General features: G+C 50.3%; 9 protein-coding genes across 9 annotated transcripts; 6 read left to right on the top strand and 3 right to left on the bottom strand.

The window, feature by feature from the left end:
* Window positions 1-311: 311 nt before the first annotated feature.
* Window positions 312-1862, bottom strand: P174DRAFT_462003 (putative FAD binding monooxygenase; the record flags this gene model as incomplete). Its single annotated transcript, XM_024830078.1, has 1 exon — window positions 312-1862. The coding sequence occupies one exon, from the start codon at window positions 1860-1862 to the stop codon at window positions 312-314; it is 1551 nt and encodes a 516-aa protein (XP_024680037.1).
* A 949-nt stretch (window positions 1863-2811) lies between these two features.
* On the bottom strand, window positions 2812-3683 carry P174DRAFT_374199 (putative isochorismatase family hydrolase; the record flags this gene model as incomplete). The annotated part of the gene is made up of 4 exons (XM_024822563.1): window positions 2812-2902; window positions 2952-3171; window positions 3229-3541; window positions 3594-3683. The coding sequence occupies 4 exons, from the start codon at window positions 3681-3683 to the stop codon at window positions 2812-2814; spliced, it is 714 nt and encodes a 237-aa protein (XP_024680036.1).
* A 1387-nt stretch (window positions 3684-5070) lies between these two features.
* On the top strand, window positions 5071-6652 carry P174DRAFT_505520 (aldehyde dehydrogenase; the record flags this gene model as incomplete). Its single annotated transcript, XM_024831265.1, has 1 exon — window positions 5071-6652. Exon 1 carries the CDS (start codon window positions 5162-5164, stop codon window positions 6650-6652), a length of 1491 nt encoding a protein of 496 aa, XP_024680035.1. The 5' UTR covers window positions 5071-5161.
* A 420-nt stretch (window positions 6653-7072) lies between these two features.
* Window positions 7073-8564, top strand: P174DRAFT_452753 (MCT family MFS transporter; the record flags this gene model as incomplete). Its single annotated transcript, XM_024829108.1, has 3 exons — window positions 7073-7230; window positions 7284-7425; window positions 7471-8564. 3 exons carry the CDS (start codon window positions 7073-7075, stop codon window positions 8431-8433), a joined length of 1263 nt encoding a protein of 420 aa, XP_024680034.1. The 3' UTR covers window positions 8434-8564.
* A 310-nt stretch (window positions 8565-8874) lies between these two features.
* P174DRAFT_513928 (zinc-binding alcohol dehydrogenase family protein) lies at window positions 8875-10382 on the top strand (the record flags this gene model as incomplete). Its single annotated transcript, XM_024832035.1, has 4 exons — window positions 8875-8926; window positions 9131-9239; window positions 9312-9871; window positions 9958-10382. 4 exons carry the CDS (start codon window positions 8875-8877, stop codon window positions 10161-10163), a joined length of 927 nt encoding a protein of 308 aa, XP_024680033.1. The 3' UTR covers window positions 10164-10382.
* An 84-nt stretch (window positions 10383-10466) lies between these two features.
* P174DRAFT_461998 (bZIP transcription factor) lies at window positions 10467-12739 on the top strand (the record flags this gene model as incomplete). The annotated part of the gene is made up of 4 exons (XM_024830077.1): window positions 10467-10645; window positions 11208-11391; window positions 11454-12549; window positions 12606-12739. 4 exons carry the CDS (start codon window positions 10467-10469, stop codon window positions 12737-12739), a joined length of 1593 nt encoding a protein of 530 aa, XP_024680032.1.
* A 1469-nt stretch (window positions 12740-14208) lies between these two features.
* Window positions 14209-14631, top strand: P174DRAFT_374580 (tautomerase family protein; the record flags this gene model as incomplete). Its single annotated transcript, XM_024822586.1, has 1 exon — window positions 14209-14631. The coding sequence occupies one exon, from the start codon at window positions 14209-14211 to the stop codon at window positions 14629-14631; it is 423 nt and encodes a 140-aa protein (XP_024680031.1).
* Window positions 14632-16376: 1745 nt separating this feature from the next.
* P174DRAFT_443435 (histidine phosphatase family protein) lies at window positions 16377-17476 on the top strand. The gene has a single exon (XM_024827827.1). The coding sequence runs from the start codon at window positions 16455-16457 to the stop codon at window positions 17094-17096; it is 642 nt and encodes a 213-aa protein (XP_024680030.1). The 5' UTR covers window positions 16377-16454; the 3' UTR covers window positions 17097-17476.
* P174DRAFT_443434 (uncharacterized protein) lies at window positions 17472-18918 on the bottom strand. Its single transcript, XM_024827826.1, has 2 exons — window positions 18180-18918; window positions 17472-18094 (listed from the first exon to the last, which is right to left on the bottom strand). Exons 1-2 carry the CDS (start codon window positions 18883-18885, stop codon window positions 17535-17537), a joined length of 1266 nt encoding a protein of 421 aa, XP_024680029.1. The 5' UTR covers window positions 18886-18918; the 3' UTR covers window positions 17472-17534.
* Between the last annotated feature and the right edge of the window lie 398 nt (window positions 18919-19316).

The following is a 19316-nucleotide window of genomic DNA, read 5'->3' as shown; positions in this document are numbered from 1 at the left end:
GGAGGACAGTGGTGTGCAGAGAAACGGTCTCGAACATATGAAGATAGAGGATACCCAGGCAGCTACCCCGCCTCGTATTCCCCACTGTTTTTCGCACTTTCCGAGACTTACCAAGGTAGACAGACAGTGACCGAGCAGAGGGCGTTACTTCCAATCTGAGGATGAACAAGGCAGGAAGCAAAATAATGAGAAGAGATGCAACACGTAGATTCCGTTAAACAGGAAGACAGGAGTATTCTATGAGAGGAGATGCAAGTCAACCAAACACCGCGCTGCCGGATATAGTACATAAACTTGAAGAAAGCGATCAATCAGACCAGACGAATTCTGTTCTCCTCCAAGTACTGCTCAAACCGCTCTGGAAGCCCTGATGGTTCTGCAACAGCCACGTATGTGTCAGGCCTGATGAGGTAGGCTGCGTCTCTTGCAAATCCAACCGCCTGGTACTTCCCGTCCCAGGGGAAGACATGCAGAGGCACACGCTTGTCGCGACACCAATCCTCCATCCCCTGCTTCGAGTTCCCATATACATGGATCTGCCATGTAATCTCCTTTAGACTTTCAAAGTTATCAGCGTCCCCCACAGGCGCCCACGGGATCCGATCGCCGCCTTGTACATAGCCCGCTGTACCCGCAGACAAAGCGCTATCGCGATAATTCAGCATGATTTGCGACACACCTTGAAACAGACGGTGTCTAACCCTGTTAAACCAGGTCAACATGGGCAAGACGGTCGGGATGACCCATGTCCGGATGAAGTTCGCTACGTATCCCTTGGCAACGAGGTTGGTGAAGCCCCGGTCGGTAGTGTTAACGAGGGCACTGGCAAACGCACGGCGCTCGGGATTGTAGCTGTCCAGTAGCGACGCATCGGCGTTTCCATGCACCACTGCAGCAATCTTCCAGGCGAGATTGATCGCGTCGCCGATTCCCGTGTTCATGCCCTGTCCGCCGACAGGACTGTGGATGTGCGCTGCATCACCTGCGAGGAACGCGCGGCCCTTGCGGAAGCTGGCTGCAAGGCGATGGTGCACGCGGTAGGTCGTGAACCAGTTGACTTTGTCGACCTGCAGTCCCATGTTCTTGATCGTGGTTGGTAGGATGTCGTCGAGCGTGAGTTCGGAAGGATCTTTGGTTAAGTGTTCTTCGTCCACGGCGCCCGCGAGACGGGCTTTTCGGTTTTTGTCGTATGCAAGAGATAGCATGAATTGGGATCCATTGAGAGAAACGTGTGCCTCGCCGTTCATCGTTGGCCCACTGCCCTCGATATCTGCTACGTAGAAGAGCTGGGGGTACGTTGCACCTTCGAATGCAATGTTGCAAACATGACGGACGGCGGAGTGAGCACCATCGCAGCCCACAATGTACCTTGCTTCGCAGAACTCTGTTTTCTCTTTTGTTGAATTTGGTTGCTCGGTTGTGTATTTCAGTTGAGCTAAAATGTACTCGTCATGCTCCTCAAAGTCGACCAATTCCCAATTCCGTTGCACTGTTACCCCCATCGCATTCAAGCGGTCTTCCAGTAACCGCTCGTGGCGATCCTGAGGATATATATGAATAAACGGGTACGGGGTCAATCCCTTGCCGACATCACCAATGGGTATATGCGCCCGGTGGGCACCTTCAGCCCAGATATTGGTAGCTTCGATTTTGTGGCCGTTGGCGACCACGTCGTCGGCGAGGCCTAACTGACGGTATAGCTCGAGTGGACGAGCGTGGATCACCAAAGCCCGAGAAGTGGATGGTTTGGCTTCTTGCCTGTCGATAATGCGGACTTTGACATTCTGGCGGGTGAGCCAGAGGGCGAGGACGAGGCCAGTGGGACCTGCCCCGATAATGAGAACTTCGGTACGGGGAATCATAGTACGGAATCAGCCGTGATGGTGAAAGCTCTCAATTGCTTGTACTATGATGGACAGATATACGGGGTGTACCATGCTCTTATATTTAAGGTCGCTAAGTTGCGGGAGGTTGTAAGCGCTATGTGTCATCGACGGGAGTATTCGGGGACTCGGGGTGTTGCCGATGCAGCGATAGCTCGTGAGTACATCACGAGTCTTAACGGATTTTGACTGACTCATGCGCGATGCCAGTAAGATATCTATTTTTCTATTTTCAAATTTCATGCCAGATGACGTTGTTCGCCAAGGGTCACCACGCAGGCACAGCCCATATTGGGATCTTCCTAAGTAGTTGCGAGACTCGCGACCAGAAGATGTGGGGGTGCTATTGCTGTATTAATTAATGTCCGGCGGGGCATCATCAACTGTGCCCGAAGAACTTCTATTTGGGTATAGGGATATGCTAGGCTATTAAAATATTATACTTGACACCTCTAGGAAGCAACTCTTGTTCGAAAGCTATGGCATTAGCCAGCTAATCAACGACTGCCCCGACGTGAAGGTGATCTTAGGGTGTGGTAGGTCCCTAAGGCCATACAGGAGAGTGAGAATGTTTGGACCGGTCCTCTTCCCAGTAATGTTTCAGTGGGATTAATGATCCTCAACGTACAGACGACCAACCTTAATCTGTTCTCTATGGGAATCTGCTGGTGCGGCGTAGAGGTATGTGAACCCTTTCCATTCTCTCTAAGTGTAAGGAAACGAGCTAATCTGCGACGAAAGAACAACAGAATTAAAGACTTGACCAACAATTTGGCTTGCAAGCAATCTAATAAATGATTGACAACGGTTGGACATATTATCGCCTCGACAACTTCCCCCAAAGACATAGACCTCTAACCGCTTTTCTACCCAAGCACCCATGATTATGAGCGAGTTGCAGCTTGCGTTAGTTTGTGCTCCACAACGCTTAGATGAGCGTGCTTTCAACGGCAGCCAGGGTGCCGTTCTCAATGGCCCCAGCGTGGTGACGAGCAACCAATCCATAAGCATATTGGTACCTAGTCACAGTTAGACCGCTGTTGAGAAACGCTGAATGGCGCAACTTACTTGTCCAGGTAGGGCAGAACTGTGTCCAGACCGGGGGTGTTTCTCCAGTCGCGCATCAGGTCGGTGACGACACCAAATGTGCCCATGAGGGTGACGCCGGCCTTCTCCATGCGACGGTTGGCATCTTCTGCCAGTTTAACGTCGAAGGTACCACTGGCCTCGGTGTTGGCGAAGACCTCGTATCCCTCGTCGATGAGCGAGAGGGCCAAGAAGGCGGTGCCTATCTCGTTAGTCTTGTTCTGCCTCGCCTCAACGCTGGAGGTAAGACGAAACTTACAAACTTCGGTAACAATACCACCGATAATCAATTGCTTCTTGCCGGTGGCCTTGACGGCCGCGCGGAACTCGGCATTGTCCCAGGCGTTGACCTCGCCCTGGCGATGGACAATGGTCACATTGGGGTTCAGGTCGGCAACCTCCTTGATTATCAGTCCGTTGGGACCCGCGTCAGAGGAAGTGGTCACGACGACGGGCAGGTCGAACAGGTTGCCCAAGGCGGCGTGGGCAAGCATGTTGTTGCGGAAGTCATTGGTGTTGAAATCGCGGACCAGCTGGGCGAGACCGACTTGGTAGTCAATGACGAGAACGGCCTGGTTGGGAAATTAGTAGCTGAACGAACAGGGATAGGGCAGATGGAAATACCGCGTTCTCCTTGTCCAGTCGATTCCAGCCCTTGGCGGTTGCGGAGGCCGCCAGGAGCGCAATAGTCTGAAGAGCTCTGATGAAACGCATCTTGTCGGTTTGTTGGTGATTGATTTAGATGAGAGGATGCACTTTTCTGTCTGACTGTTGCTCTGTTGGTCTGGATATCCACGAACTGAAGCGAAAAGCAGTCCCCTTTATACTCTCGATGTTCGCTGATCGGCTTTCAACTTCGACCTGAGGTGCGTCTCCGGTTCCTTACCATCGGGTTGATAAGCATGACACCTTGGTTGCTAAAGTCCATGCGGTCTCTGAAGTAGTCATTTGGCAGCCGTCTGCAGGGAAGCGTCGCAAGGATGCATAGCCGATCTCCAATGAACAGGAAAGAATATACTTGCAAGCTAGGCAAAAGCCTTCGAGACCGGGTTTGACAAGATCTGAAAGTGGGGTGAGACCCTGAGTCAGGTCATAGTAATGATGTGCTAAGCCGGCAGAAACCCATAATCAACTCCATAATACCGGTTATGTTTTCGGGGCTTCCACAACGTGCCGTGCATCATAGCCAAAACAACCATGGACGACAATATGGGAAATTCTCTCTAAATCGCCCAGCATTCAACTGAAGGATACACTAATAGTTTCAACTAGACATCCCTCCAAGCTTGGAATCTCACTAGACATATGAAATCAAAGTTCTACATAGAATTCATCTGCCGAGAAAGGCATTCGAGTCTATGTCAGCCACCATTTTTTCTAACCAAATCTGGATATTTCCGGAAATTAGGATCTCGCCAGTTTATGTTGGTGACAAAATGATTCATAAGACTCAGTAAGACCGTAAGCGTGCTCCATTTCTACAGCTGCCAAAGCCCTCAGTAAGCATTAAGTAATGCATTTGGCCAACCAAATGTGAGCATACTCTCTGTTCGGGCCGAACCTTGTAGATGAGCCTGGATTCCCTGGAAGTCTAGAGTATGGGAACAAGATTAATAATATGACAGTCTTCATTGAGTTCCAGCTTACTCGACTCTGTGGAGTGTCTTACTACCCAATTCAAGGAACGCTCATGAAGGCGGCCAGATTACTTGCACATCCCGCAGTGGGATCATGCGTGGAACATTGAGCTCAGCATGTAACGATAAGGATGGACTAAGTGAAGAGCTATACTACTACAATACATATTACAATTTGAGCACCATATTCAAATTCCATGGAATAGACGCAGAATTTTCGGTTGTATGCTCATATCTGAATGGTGAGTTGCGACATTCAGGTGATATATATAGTTGTGGTTAACTCTTCATCAGTGCCCGCAAGGACTGAGGACAACAGACACGTCCGCATCCAAAGCATAATCAAGGTCGATTTCATATGCAGAGGCCAACCGCTGATAGACAAAGAGATAGATAGCAAGATATCTTATCTAGACCCGATGATACCATCAGACAGATGAGATGCCACACGGCCTCGTTATCGTGCGGGGTAAGCCTACGAGTTATAACTAGAAATGCGCAGTCGCAACACCACAAAAAGACAACAACTTCGTACAACCCAGGAAAACAACCAAAATGTCTGATATCCCACACATATCAAACTGGATCAACGGCACCCATATGCCCCCAACCCCCGAACGCATCGTCGTGCTCAACCCCGCAACCGAAACCCCGATCGCAACCATCGACGCAACACCTCAAGCAAACATCCAAGCCATCATCGCAGCATCATGGGAAACATTCCACAACGGACCCTGGTCCCGCGCAGACGCCTCCGACCGCTTCACCGTCCTGTCAAAGGCAGCTACCCTTCTCCGCGCGCGCATCCTTGAATTTGTGGAACTCGAAACCAGACAGACCGGCCGACCGATCCGCGAGATGCGCGCCCAGCTAGCCCGCGTACCAGAATGGCTGGAGTACTTCGCCTCCCTGGCTCGCGTCCACGAAGGCCGTGTGACGCCCTTCAAGGGTCCCGTCGTGAACACCCTCACCCGGCTACCATTGGGGGTAGTGGCTCAGATAACACCCTACAACCACCCACTTCTCATCGCGACGAAGAAGATAGCCGCTGCGCTGGCGGGCGGGAACGTGGTTATTGTCAAGCCGTCGGAGCTGGCGCCGTTATCGGTGCTGAGGCTTGGGGCGTTGTTTCAGGAGGCAGGCTTGCCGGACGGTGTGTTGCAGATCGTCAGCGGGTATGGCTATGAGACGGGCAAGTTTCTGTGTGAGAGTCCGCGACTTGCGAAGATTGATTTGACGGGCGGGCTGGCGACGTACAAGGCCATTGCGCCTGTGGCAGCGGCGAACATGATCCCCATCACGGCGGAGCTTGGGGGAAAGGCGCCGGTGTGTTTGTTTCCGAGCCTCGACGTGGAGCTGGCGGTTAAGGCGGCGTTGTTTGCGAGTTTCATTGCCAGTGGGCAGACGTGTGTGACTGGCAGTAGGCTACTAGTGCATGTCGATCTTTACGATCGGTTTAAAGAGCTGTTGGAGAGAAGGGTGAGAGCCTTGCGGGTGGGAGACCCGGTGGACGAGCGCACGCAGATTGGCTCCGTCATCTCTCGCGCAGCTGTCGAGAGATGCTCTGCTTTCGTGCTGAGGGCAGCACAGGAGGGAGGCCGTGTGCTCTGTGGAGGCAACCCCACAAACTCAAATGGAAAAGGCTTCTTCTTTGAGCCGACCATCGTCGAGACACATGCTGATTCGGACCTCGCTTCTAATGAGGTCTTCGGGCCGGTTATTGCGCTCGTGAAATGCGAATCCGAGGACGAGGTCATCCGTATTGCCAACGGCACATCCTATGCCCTGGGAGCATCGGTCTGGACCAATGATTTCAGCCAGGCTCATCGCGTTGCTGCAAAGATTGAAGCGGGCATTGTTTGGGTAAACGGACACCACCTGAATGATCCATCTTCATCTTGGGGTGGATTTAAGGAAAGTGGTATGGGAAAAGAGAATGGTATCGAGGCTTATGAGAGCTACACAAAGGTCAAGAGTACAGTGATCAACTATGGGGTGCAGCCTGTATGGTTTGATGACGAGCCCGCCAATGCACGGTATGGCTAATTTCCACCGGTGCCCCTGGAATGTCACCGTTGGTGTAACTCTTTGCACTCAGTCACTCTAACATAGGAGTAAAGTGAATGAGATGCCATACTTCAAGAGCAGTAAAGTCTACCGACTGACAGTAGATGTGTCATTCGGCCCCGAGGCTCGGAAATCAAAGATTCCCAATTCGGTAAATAGTGCGTCGGATAATGGCGGTCACTCTGTATCTCCGAGCGGATGGCGGATTTAAGTATACGGCTTTTGCTCTTTTCGTAAATCAACGAGACATAGCATGGGATACAATCAAAAAGCGATTGCATTTATAGGCGTACAAGATGCTACTCCCATGCCCCAGCCAGACTGGGATTGAGTCGACGGCTTGGGCTCCATCTACAACATCTCCGGATATTACAAGTCTAGGGGTTCGTCCAAGACAATATGAGCACCGATATAGTGACAGCGCCGGAGAGTTCTCAAGCCGAAAAAAATGAGCCTCCCAAGCCAACATTCCCCGAAGGAGGGTTCAAGGCTTGGATGACAGTGCTAGCTTGTTGGTGTGTCATGTTCAACACATTCGGATATATGAACGCTTTTGGGTAGGTCTTGTCTTCCGAAAGCTTCCATTATGCTAACATGGTGTGCGCAATAGTGTTTACGAAGCATACTACAAGAATACCCTCCTCAGGAATGAAAGTAACTCCAACATCGCATGGATTGGATCATTGCAAGCCTATTTCATGTACTCCAGCGGACTCGTGTCTGGTCCCCTCATGGATCGATATGGACCAAGAGTAAGGGCACCAACCTTAGGAACGTACAGTTACTAATTCTCACAGGTTATACTGGTCCCCTGCTCGATCGTCTTCGTTCTTTCGGTCATGCTCACCAGTCTCTGCAAAGAATACTACCAGTTCATCTTGGCTCAGGGCGTTCTTGGAGGCATCTTCAACGGCCTGACATACACCCCAACACTGACCGCAGTGAACCAGCACTTCTTCAAACGCCGACCTCTTGCCTTAGGGATCGCTTCGAGTGGCTCGTCCCTCGCTGGCATCATCATCCCAATTGCGCTAAATCGCATGCTCAACAAGACGTCCCTGGATTTTGGCTGGTCCGTTCGGATCCTCGGACTCGTAATGCTCGCACTCAGCGTCGTGGCCTGCCTTACCATTTCATCTAATGCATCCAAGCGACGCACAGGAACACCATTTCTTCTCGAAGCATGGAGGAAGCCCGAGTACGCTATTCAAATCATCGGTCTATTCCTAGTTACCTGGGCTCTCTTTGTACCAATGTTTTACATCCCAAGCTACGCACAATCCATCGGTATCAGCGTCAGTTTGTCCAATTATCTTATCGCTATTCTGAACGCAGGCTCCCTCGTCGGTCGGATCCTCGGTGGCGCGCTCGCCAACCGTCTGGGTCGATTCAATACCCTTGCCACTGCCTCCGCTGCGTGCGGCATCCTGATCCTCTGTTGGCTGCGTATCAAGTCTCATAGTGGCGTGGTGGTCTTCTCCCTGCTGTTCGGCTTCTTCTCGGGAATTGTGATCGGTCTCTTTACGGCTACAATTGCCATGACGGCGCCGAAGCCCAATGTGATCGGGTCGTACATTGGGATGGCGCTTGGTGTGCTGGGTCTGGCCAGTTTGACGGGGACTCCGATCACGGGGGCTATGATCAACACCTATGGGACTTACGACGGGGCTATCATATTTGCGGGTGTGTCTGCTGTTTTAGGTGCTGTGATCATCTTTGTCGCTCGGGTGGTATATGCGGGCTGGAGACTCGTTGCCTGAGAGAATGTCTTTTGACTTGCGTCAATTGTTGTGGATGTAGATAAGAGTATTGAAGAACAAAATTGCCCGCAGCATCTCCTGCTTATGATACAGAGACATAAGACAGGTTCCCGACCTGTGGCATGTAAACTTGATTGCAAAAATATATAACATACCTTATTACGCAGAACCGTAAAATCATAAGATGTCATATGTTGCACTAGTTTTTGCCTAGGGGAGGGTAATCTGCAGGGTGGCTGGAAGCCTGAAAGCGCAAGCAACAGGTGCCTCTGCCTCTTAAATCTGGTAATCTGTTGACATGCACTTTCCTTTTCTATCAATAAGAAAATAGAGGTGTCAACTTTGAAATCATAGCAGATTCACCAACGTCTCTGTATCAGAGGTTCGTTTATTCCAACTTAATCCCAACTATCTACCCACTCTTTCTCCTGCCCTCACAAGATGACACAAAATCAGGCTGCCTGGATTATTGATTCTAAGGCGCATCCATTTAGTATCCAGGATGCCCCATATCCCACACCAGGACCCGGGAAGTCGTGATTAAAAATGCTGCTGTTGCTATTGTGCGATCAAATCACCAATTTCATGAATATTAGCAAAATTTTGTTTGCCATAGAATCCCTCTGACTGGATAATTCAGTATGATTGAACTTTCTACCCCTAACACAGCGCACGAGTTAATCACTTATTCTCGCAGGATATATGATGCTCCTAGGCTGGCCATTCATTCTAGGCACTGATGTCGCTGGATTGGTGGTTATGAACCCTTGTGTGACATACTTCACCGAAGGCCAGCGGGTCGTCGCGTAAGTATTGTGGCTGATTTTGCACAGTGAGATATATATAATTATAGCAAGACCCGCTTATTCCCGTTGTAGGTATTGCCACAATGTAGGGCCAAATGATGCTGCCCACTCGGGATTCCAGTTGTACACGTTAGTGAAGGAAATCACTGCAGCAGGAATCCCAGATTCTATTAGCTTTGAAGAAGTCGCTGTGCTACCGCAGGCTCTTTCGACTGCCGCGGCGGGCCTGTTTCTCGAAGCAAGCCTCAATCTTCCCTTACCCCCTGCTACTGGCCTGAAGCCGACAGGGAAATCGATTCTCATTTGGGGTGGCGCGTCTTCGGTTGGCGCAACAACAATTCAACTCGCAGACGCGGCAGGTCTGACGGTGATCACGACTGCATCAGCTCATAACCATGAGTTGGTAAAGTCTGTAGGCGCAAATGCTGTTTTTGACTATAAGTCTCCTACTGTCGTCAAGGATGTTGCCAGTGCGGTCGCCAATACTAACTTTGTTGGTGTCTTCGACGCTATTTCCGAAACTGCAAGTTCTGAGATGGTGCGTACAAATCTAGACCAGTTGAAAGCAGATGTCAGGACTATAAGTGCTCTGCCCTATGATAAACCCACGGAACGGTCTGCTCCAGTATTTAGTAAGGGCCCTTGTGATGATGCCTTTTCCTCTCCCCTTTTTACTCATCTTCGCTGCATATAACTAACATTCCCCGCCCTCATTTAGTTAGTTCCAATTTCCTAACCTATGACTCCAACAAACATGTCGCCGACGGTATTTGGAAAGACTTTCTCTCAAAAGCTCTGGAGAACGGACGACTTAAACCAAAGCCAGACCCTGAGGTTGCTGGGAAAGGCCTAGAAGAAATCCAGGGTGCTGTTGACATGCTAAAGAAATGCGTCTCGGCCAAAAAGATCGTTGTCACTCTGTGATAATCAAGATGCTAGGAAACTTTCTGACCTTGGGCATTAGCAATATGGAAGGAGACAACTATCTGTAGTGGGAGTTTAAACAGGAGCTTAGTGGAGCTTGGCATTAGGGGTTGAGAAATAATCTGAGAGTAGATGTTTGCACCAGTTTTGCAACCAGCTCTACCAAACAGGTACATTGATGCAGGTGCCAATCACTGTTCCTCCTGTCTAAAATTTCTGCCTCAGGCTACAAAATCACCGGTCGAGATGCCTCGAGGATCAGGCTGAACCGTCCCGGAGAAACATTAGACCGGGGCGTGAACGATGATCCTGGCAAGTGGCTGCCATCGACAACATGACAACCCATCGCTCATCTCGATGAATCAGATTTCAAGACATCCTGTCAACCAGAATCTGCACTATTATTCCTACTACACTAGAAATGGTTGTCTGAACACCTTCCTGGTCAAGTGGTTTGATGGCGGGCGACATCCCAATAACACGTAAGGCAGATCTCGCTCAAGCTCGGAGATCAAGCTGGCTTTCTCCGATTTGTTCAATGATTCTGTTTTAGACTTTGGCTAACATTTTTTGATTAGTGAACAACTCCACTGCTCCTTATCTTTGATTGGTGACAGCCTGAGGACCCGAGTTTTAGCATTCTCAGGCAGCAGCCACTTCCAAATTCCAACCCATGCTGACGAACACGCACATGGGCGACACAAGTGATCAGGAGTCAGGACCTTAACACCTTTGATGACGATTCGCAGATGGCTTAATAATCCTCGATGAACTCATCTAGATTCGGTCCCCGTCGGCTTGATTCGCTCCGTTCTTGGATAACTGGGCCAGTATTTGGAGCTTCAGTTCGCCCCATGTGGAATGTGGGAATTTTACTCCGTGATAACGGGCCATCCATTGGAACCTCCCATCTTCCAGCGATACAGAGTTCATAAACCTCAAGTATCTCACCCTTCGCTCACAGATAGCTTTTGGCCACGGCGAACGTGCAGCTTCTATTCAGTGATCACATTTGGCCTCGGTCGCTTTCAGTTCCGGTCTCAGCCCCGTGTCATCCCCTGGATCGAACCCCGCTCTCTCAACGGCTTCTGACGATCCTCAGTCCGGCAAGGACGACGGGTCACGGAAAAAAATCATGGTCAATTCACAACCAGCAAAGGCCAGGGAACGATCTTCTAAGAAGAGAGGTCGCCCTCAAAAAGTGCAGGATGTTCAGACACCTGCGGAGGTGAGTTATAGTTATCACTTTCTTATCTTACTCTTGAGAACACCTGCTCAAAGCAGTATCAGAGACGCCGGGCTCAGGTCCGTCTAGCACAGCGCGCCTACCGTTCCCGTCAAGAAGCCACTATGTCGCAGCTGAAAAATCGTATCGCTGAAATGGAGTCGGTGATCGAGACGATGACGGAAGCCTTTCTTGCTTTTAGCGACAGGCTAATGCAATCGGGCGTATTAAATGCATCTCCGGATATTGCTCAGTCCCTTAAAGAGGTGACCGCCAAGTACGTCACGCTTTCAAGTCAGATGACCGAAACAGCCGGAGACTACGCTACGCTGCAAGATAAAGCATTGTCCCAAATCACTGCGTCAGAACAGTTATCCTTCCACTCGTCAGATCAGACAAGCCACTCATCAGACTCCGCGGTCGCTGTCATAACAGTCCCCGGAAATGGTGATCTCGGCGGCGCAGAACCCCTCGGCGCACTGATACCGATTGAGACACCGGACATGGCTAATGGCTCCCTTTTCTCTATCACAACTCCGACAAATATCAGACTCCCATCTCCTCACCTTATCAACATACCCACACCTATGTCGCATCTATACGGTCCGGATAGCCCCTTCTTCGCCGAGCGGTTGCACATGGCCGCCTATAAGCTCGCACTCCAATACCTCAAGAATCCAGCTGTTCCCGACTCCGCGTTACTTCGGAACTTTGGTTTCCTGATGAGTAGATGGAGCCGACGCCAACTTCTCGCCTACTTGAACTCGTTTCTGAAATCTTCCGAGGCAGTTGAAGGTTCCAAGAAATTCAATATTCCCCTGCTGAACCTGGGCGGTGCCGGGTTGCACTACCCACGGAAGCATTCGCCCCTCAGCGATCCCGGTCTTTATCAGCTTCCCTCGGCTGAAGACATTTCGATGATGTATGCAAATGGGTTGAGTATTCAAGACCTTGAAGAGCCCTGGTTTGACCCGGGAGACGTGGAGGGATTCCTTGAGGAGCGGGGCATAATTCTTTCCAATCGAAATATGTTTCCGGAAAACTTGCAAAGCGATCGTCAGGATGTGGTTGCCAGATCATGGCAGTCAAGATTTCTGGATGGCCAAGCGATGTTCTCGCGGGGTCCCATGTTGGCTGTCGATGAAGATCAATTGATCAACTGTAAGCCGCGTTGGACTGTGTACCATATGACATTGAGTGCTAATTTTGGTCGGCAGGGCTGTCCTATCGCGGCATTTGCCTAGGCCGTGCGCCAGGGTTCCGCAAACGTGACGTGGAGAGGTTCATATCGCAACATGCTTGGCCCCTCGACGTGCCTCAAATGCCTATTCAGGCCATCGCAGTAGTCTAACTCTATTTACGACAGCGGATTACGGTTTTACATAATCCGGAGAAGCTGATCGCTGGTCCATAACGCCAGTGACTTTTCGGCTTCAGCGATCTCTACTTCATATTCAGCGTGCTCTCCGCTTCGGCTGTGTCAAGTGGCAAGGACTGGCCTGAGTTCTCCAGCGTGATCTTGGCTCCGCAGTTCGGATAGTGACTCTGGCCTTCGCATGCCCCGCGGTAACATTCGCACCGCGGTAGTCCTGCCTCTTCTATTGCCCTTCATGACAGTCCCGGAGTGAGAGTCTATTGCTGTCGCCAATCTCTTCGGCTGTCGTTTATAAATGATGTCATGAGAAACAAGCAAGAAATTGGGCTTCTCGTTCTCCAGAACTTCGCCGGATTGGTGTTATTGCGAAGAGTTCGATGCATAGCAGGGGTCGAGTGAAACGATATAGCCACCTGACCCTGTGTTGTTGGCGTTTGTCTGAACTGTGCTCTCTGTGCGCTGTCAATCGTCTGACCAGGGGTATGCCATCGGTACGGATGTGAGGTACCTCTGATTACCTCGCCGGCTGACGCGCCCTCGATGGGCGGCGAGGGACGATCTATCACAACCAATCCGATCCTGTGCATTTGCCCTGTTCTTTCGGAGAGCGGCGGTGCCCCTCACAGTCGGAAGGAAATAATGCTTCTCTGTCCCAGGCGGGAATAGGTGAGGGCAACGCGAAAGACCATAATTGACTCTATAGAGGATCGCCGGAAACGCTGCCTCGTGTAATACCAGGGCGTTGGCGAATTTGACCTTGTCTTCATATTTCGAGAAACGGTTCTGGAACTGCAGAGTCTGTTATTCCCTGAGTTTGCGGATTCGAAGCCCGTGGCCCAATTCCAGGGGCTTCAGGGGAGGCGGCGCTGGCCATAAATCGGGTGGCGCCGGCGAATAAAGACGAGACCGGACGGCATTTTGACATTGTATGATTCATGTTCGCTGGGTCGTCATGAGATGCAGTCGGGGTTTTATATCTGGCGGGAGGGGTTCGTCTCAAGGAGGAGGCGGAAGGCACTAAATACCTTGGCTCGGCGCGAGTGCGTTGTTTAGTGATCAGTTCGGTGGAGATGGTCAAGTGGCTGACCAGACTTTCTCGTATCACTGATTAGTGATACTGCCCCATGTCGAGGACGGGATGATTAGTATTCACTGATGCAGCGTGTCACCACCCCGCTCGTTTCTGGTTACAAGCATATCACAGTATCTATTTTTACCCAGTAACGGGCTATTGTAGTTGTAGTAGTAGTATCCACTGAATGCAGTCTCTCTATTCTAGGCTTTCGAGTTGCCTGGGTGGCACAAACTGGTTGTCTGTCATGGTGATACAACTCTTCTAGTAACGGACTATATAATGGTACTCATCCTCGACAACCATCGGCAATCATCAAACAACACCCACCCAAGTCGCTCATAAACAACAACCATCCCACAAATAAACAAAAATGCCTCGCTGGTTCATCCAACACAGTCCCAACACCCTCACCGCCGAGGAGAAATCCCACCTCGCGCAACAAATCACCCAGGTCTACGTCGGCTTCGGTCTCCCCGCCTTCTACGTCCAAGTGCACTTCACCGAGCAGCCAGCCGGCACATCCTTCATCGGCGGCGAGCAGCACCCCAACTTCGTCGCGCTAACCGTCTACCACCTGGCGCGAACAATGACCACCGACGAGCAGCGGCAGGGATTCCTGAAACGCATTGATGCGGTCTTGACGCCCATGTTTGAGCCCAAGGGGATCGACTGGGAGTATTTTGTTACGGAGACGCCGAGGGATCTGTGGAAGATCAATGGGCTTGTGCCGCCGGCTGCTAAGTCCGAGGAGGAGAAGGTCTGGGTTAGGGAGAATAAGGCCGTGAAGCTTTAGATGAAGACTGTGATGCTTGCGCCTGATGAATTGAGGATTGTACATAGCTAGTTTTGTAAATGAGTGCGCTTGCCTAACCGACTATCTCCAGAACTTGCCCAACTAGGTCAGAGTTAAAAACTTCTCTCCGCGCTGTCCACGATGGTTCTTTTCGCGCCTTTTCCCCGGCCGTGAAGGCTGCTCTCTCGTAGGGTTGCCCAATGGTCGGTTTGTCTGGCGATATCAGCAATGCAACTTTAAAAAAATTCCTTGAAGAGGAAAAGAAAAAAAGGCATACAAGACGGAGTCCATAAATTCCGGCCAATATTAATCGCTGCGGAATGTAGTGCGGCAGGGGCGGGCCGCGGCTTCTGTTCCAGTGCCAGGGGTAGACAGGCCGTGCATCCAGTGTTGCAGAATCGCTATAGCTAGTAAAATACGTCGTATTCATTGTCATCATCTTTGCGTTTTTCCTGTCTCGCCCACGTGCGTATCTTTGTCGTGGTGTCTATCGTGGATGGGCGACAGGTTTTGCTGGCAGATTTATCTCGCGCCGGGGTGTTTAACCACGGCCGTAGGAAACAGGAAACACTGCCAGATCGATGGCCTTGTTGCTGGTCGCTGTTTGGTGGTGCCAAACGGGATCTGACACTTGGAAGTTCATCGAGGTCGACCTCATTACAGACCATGTTTTCTGATATGTGGAGTCGCTAGGGTGGGTTGTGTGATGGCCTGGAATCAAACGCGACGTCGGAAGAGGGGACCAGACAATGTGCTTCTCGTCTTTGGTAAGGTTCGATTGAGCCGTTATGAAGATGTTGTATGATGTATTTGGATAGCAGTGAACGTATGATTCTGAATACCCGCAGAAGTAGGTTGATGTAGAGGAGATTAGGTTTGGATGCAGCCAACAGAAGATTTATTTAAGTCAATGGAAGGTGAATGCTCTTTTCAGCCTCTACTGCTGATTCTTCCAGGCGATATGGGTGAATCCCATCCCTCTGTAGCTTAGAAGCTATAAACAAAGGCTGCGAGCAGGAGAATCATTCTGGCATGGGGTGGATTGATCTACTGACAGGCCGCATGCTGTCAATGAATTCTCCTGCAGAGAGCAATTTCAAAACTTCCCTCTCATTCAACTATTCCTTGACTGCTGTTTTCTGTTGGCATTATATCTAAATCAGCACAACTCGTCTCTAAGGTGCAGCATGTTGTATGACAAAGTGAATTTTTATTCTTAGCTGAGTGAATTCTTAGGTTTGGGGACTCCACATGACTGCTATTTGCCTGACTAGGTAAGGGGTTGTCGCTATATTCTCAGGACTACCCTTTAAACAAAGACAAAGATGACGTTAGGAAGCGCAACCAGAGTAGGCAGATGAAGATTATATACTACTCTAGAAGCTTCAGCATCCCCTTATTTTCAGATACCATGAGATATTTCGATTATAAGAACCATTCGGGAGCTCAGAGAGAATTATAAGTGCCCATGCATAATAGACGGAAGTATATTTCTGGGCCCTATTGATATAAGGAGTGTTCCTACCTATTATCTGCAGGAATATATATCTGAATCCTACCGTAAGAATGAACGCCCACCAGATTCGAAAGGAGAGATTATTTCCACAATGCCAAGAGAATGCTGCGAATCTCGATGACCAATGGTTGCCTCCCAGAGGAGACTTAGTCGATAGTTAGCACCCCGTCAATTTGGTTAATATGTCACGCAACACGCCACAGAAATCACCTCTTCGGGCTTCCACAGTCTTCCCGTGGCTGATTGAGTTGTATATAAGACTAACAATACCCTGGACGGGTAATTGGCGCTGCCTTCATCCTTCGTCATGGCCTCGAAAGTCCATCTCGTCCGCCACGCGGAATCTGTCCACAATATTTCACATGACTTCTCGCAATTTGATCCAGAGTTGACTCCTCTTGGCCTTCAGCAGGCCACGCGGCTTGGGCAGTCGTTCCCGTACGGGCGCCAGGTGGGTGCGATTATCACCTCTCCACTCAAACGAGCCATCCAAACCACCCTTGCTGCTTTTCGGCATATTCTTGATAAACGTTATTTCGACCCCGATTCTGGGTACGGTGTAGAGAGCGGCGCAATACTTCTCTTGGACCCAGATTTGCAGGAGAGGAGTGCACTTCCTTGCGATACCGGATCTGCATCTGAAACCCTAGAAGCGGCTTTTCCGCGACTCGGTTTCAAGGATTTGGCTGAGGGTTGGCAAGTGAAAGAGGGCCTATATTCTCCAGCTGACGAAGCTGTAGAGGAGCGGGCTAAGAGGGTGAGATATCGTATTGCAGCGGTATGCGAAGATCTGCAACACCAAGGACGTACGGATATTGTCGTTGTGACTCATGGGGTTTTTATGAGGTTTTTATTGGGAAACCCAGATATTGATCTCCCGAAAGCGGGCTGGAAGAGCTACACTGTTGGGAGACACAGCTCTGATATTGTTCTATCGCCTCTCAAGTGACAACTTAGTCTTCCCAATGTGTCATGTACCGTTGCTTGGCTGGATGCTGTTTTAGGCTATCAGATATTGATTGCCAAACAAAGTTGTCTGTAGGCAGGGGCATTTGGTAAATGGGAATGATCACGCCTTAGTGTACATTTGGTGGACATATGAGTCCTCATCCGAGGGCAAGACGCGAAGGCCGAAATCTTACCCACGCAAAAGCAATATCACAGTAGGCTGGCTGTCATATCTCTTTTGTACTCTGTTGAAGGGATACATATTCATTTGCTGACATGCAAGTCAGTGTTGTTTTGTCTTAAAGTTCAACCATGAGGACACTTATTGTCACCATGGAAGGTTATACATATAAAGAAAGCCTCAAGGCAACTCATCGCCCAATATCAGTTCAAATAATATGTTAATTAACCTTGCCTATCGTACTATGACGTTGGCTGACTACCAACGAACCCAAACCCGATCGTCCAACAAATCCAACGCATGCTGCTGTCCCCTCGCCTGCAGCTTCAACCTCGCATGAACTGCATCAACCTCCTGCTCCGCATTAAGTCTTGCCCCCTCAAGCATTACCCTCACCCTCTCAACCTCCGGCTGATACGGTGCAAGCGGTAACATATCCCGAGAAATATCGCCCCACTCTCTCCAAATCGGCAACTGGAACGCCTGCATAGCGCGATTGAGCTGCCCGCATGCTGCAGACGGGTTCAGAAGCACACTGCAGACTGTAAGGTCCGTCCAGCCTCGGAATGACAGCATGGGTTTTTGTCCTCCGGAGAGGGAGTTCGCGGATGTGGACTGGGCGGGCATGAAGGCGGACATGGCAGCGCGTTGAGCGGCGGGGAGGTAGGACAGGGGATCCAGAGGGGAATTGACGGGTGTTGTGGGTGGAGTGCGTGGACGGAGGGCGAAGTCGACGCCGTATGACGTGAAGTGGTCGGCTAGTTCGCGGTCGGCCATGTCGTAGCCATATTGTGGGTTTTTGGCGCGGCTCGTTTGCCCTGTTTCCGTGTGTTAGATTGTATATATTGTTATCTGGCTGGGCCGTGTAATGGTAGGAAGAGGACTATGGATACTTATACATACAAACGTTGTGGCTAGGTGGTGCGCCACACGCGTCTATGTACTGAGAGACGGCTTCTGGACTGAGATAGCCCGTGCGCTGCGGGTCTAGGTGGCTGAAGAGCTCTTTGATTAATCTCATGAAGGAAGCCGAGGGTTTCATGTCCTCGGTGAAGAGCGGAGTCCAGCTGGTTGATGGATATGGAGGTGGTGGATGAGGAGATGGCTCAGTGCTTTCTAGTGGCGGGCTCTGCAATACTGGTCTCGATGCATACGGAATAGTTGGGACAGTTTCTTCGGTTTCCGCTTCCCTATTTGTTTCTGGCGGCGGACCCTGAACCGGGGACTTCATCGACGTCGGCGTTTCTGGCACCGTGTTCTCCACCACTTCTTCGTTTCTTCGTTCAGGGTTTGTAGGACGTGGAGGTTTCCTCGGCGGGACATCGCTATCTCTGTTTGAAACAGATATAGGGCGGCGCCGGGGAGGAACATATGGGCTTCGGACAGACTGCGCTCGTGGTGGAGGTGGTGGAGGAACAGGGATGAAGCCGCTGTGTGTGTGTAGCGAGATTGCATGAGAGGGATCCTCCTGATGCTGTGGAGGATAATTCTGTACAACGTAGCAGTTGGCGCAGAGGGTTATGCGGGGCGTGCAGGAAGCACATGAGAGACGCGCTTTCGTAGGCTGGATGAGCTCATTGCAAGATGTGCATTTGTACAGCGACGCCATACTGATTGTCGGCTGCGATAAAATGAATAAGAAGTTACCTAGCTCCGGCTCGTAACTCTTGGGGGAGCTGCTGACGGTTTATACGAAAGCTCGTCGGCTAATAAAGCCAAGTTTGACGCTTGGCACGCGGGGTCAGCCTGAGATAGATTTAAATAGTTAAGCCCTAAGGACATTGTCATCGTGCAAAAATATAAAGGAATAAGCCCAAATTATCGATATGCTCTGTGTCGTAAACCAATACCAACAGCCCTATAGGTCTATTAAAAAAAAAATAAACTAGCTTTTTAGTAAAGCTACTAATGTTGATTATTAGATATCTAGCTCTTTAGCCTTATATATCCCTCCATCAGCCGCACTTGAGCTTGATTGCAAGCCGAGCTCTCGACTGTGAAATCCTTACAAACTCTTTAAGGCGAAGGGAAAGAATAAAC

This window comes from Aspergillus novofumigatus (genome assembly GCF_002847465.1).
Source record: "Aspergillus novofumigatus IBT 16806 chromosome Unknown P174scaffold_6, whole genome shotgun sequence".
NCBI classification, from domain to species: Eukaryota; Fungi; Ascomycota; class Eurotiomycetes; order Eurotiales; family Aspergillaceae; genus Aspergillus; species Aspergillus novofumigatus.
Note: the sequence above shows the minus strand (reverse complement) of the source record. Positions and strands in the feature narration are given on the sequence as shown.

Excerpts from the sequence above, each read along its gene's own strand:
- P174DRAFT_443434 (XM_024827826.1), bottom strand. The coding sequence starts at position 18,885 with ATGGCGTCGCTGTACAAATGCACATCTTGCAATGAGCTCATCCAGCCT. Across the intron at positions 18,095-18,179 it reads ACCACCTAGCCACAACGTTT|GGCAAACGAGCCGCGCCAAA; the intron begins GTATGTATAAGT and ends ACACGGAAACAG.
- P174DRAFT_443435 (XM_024827827.1), top strand. The coding sequence starts at position 16,455 with ATGGCCTCGAAAGTCCATCTCGTCCGCCACGCGGAATCTGTCCACAAT.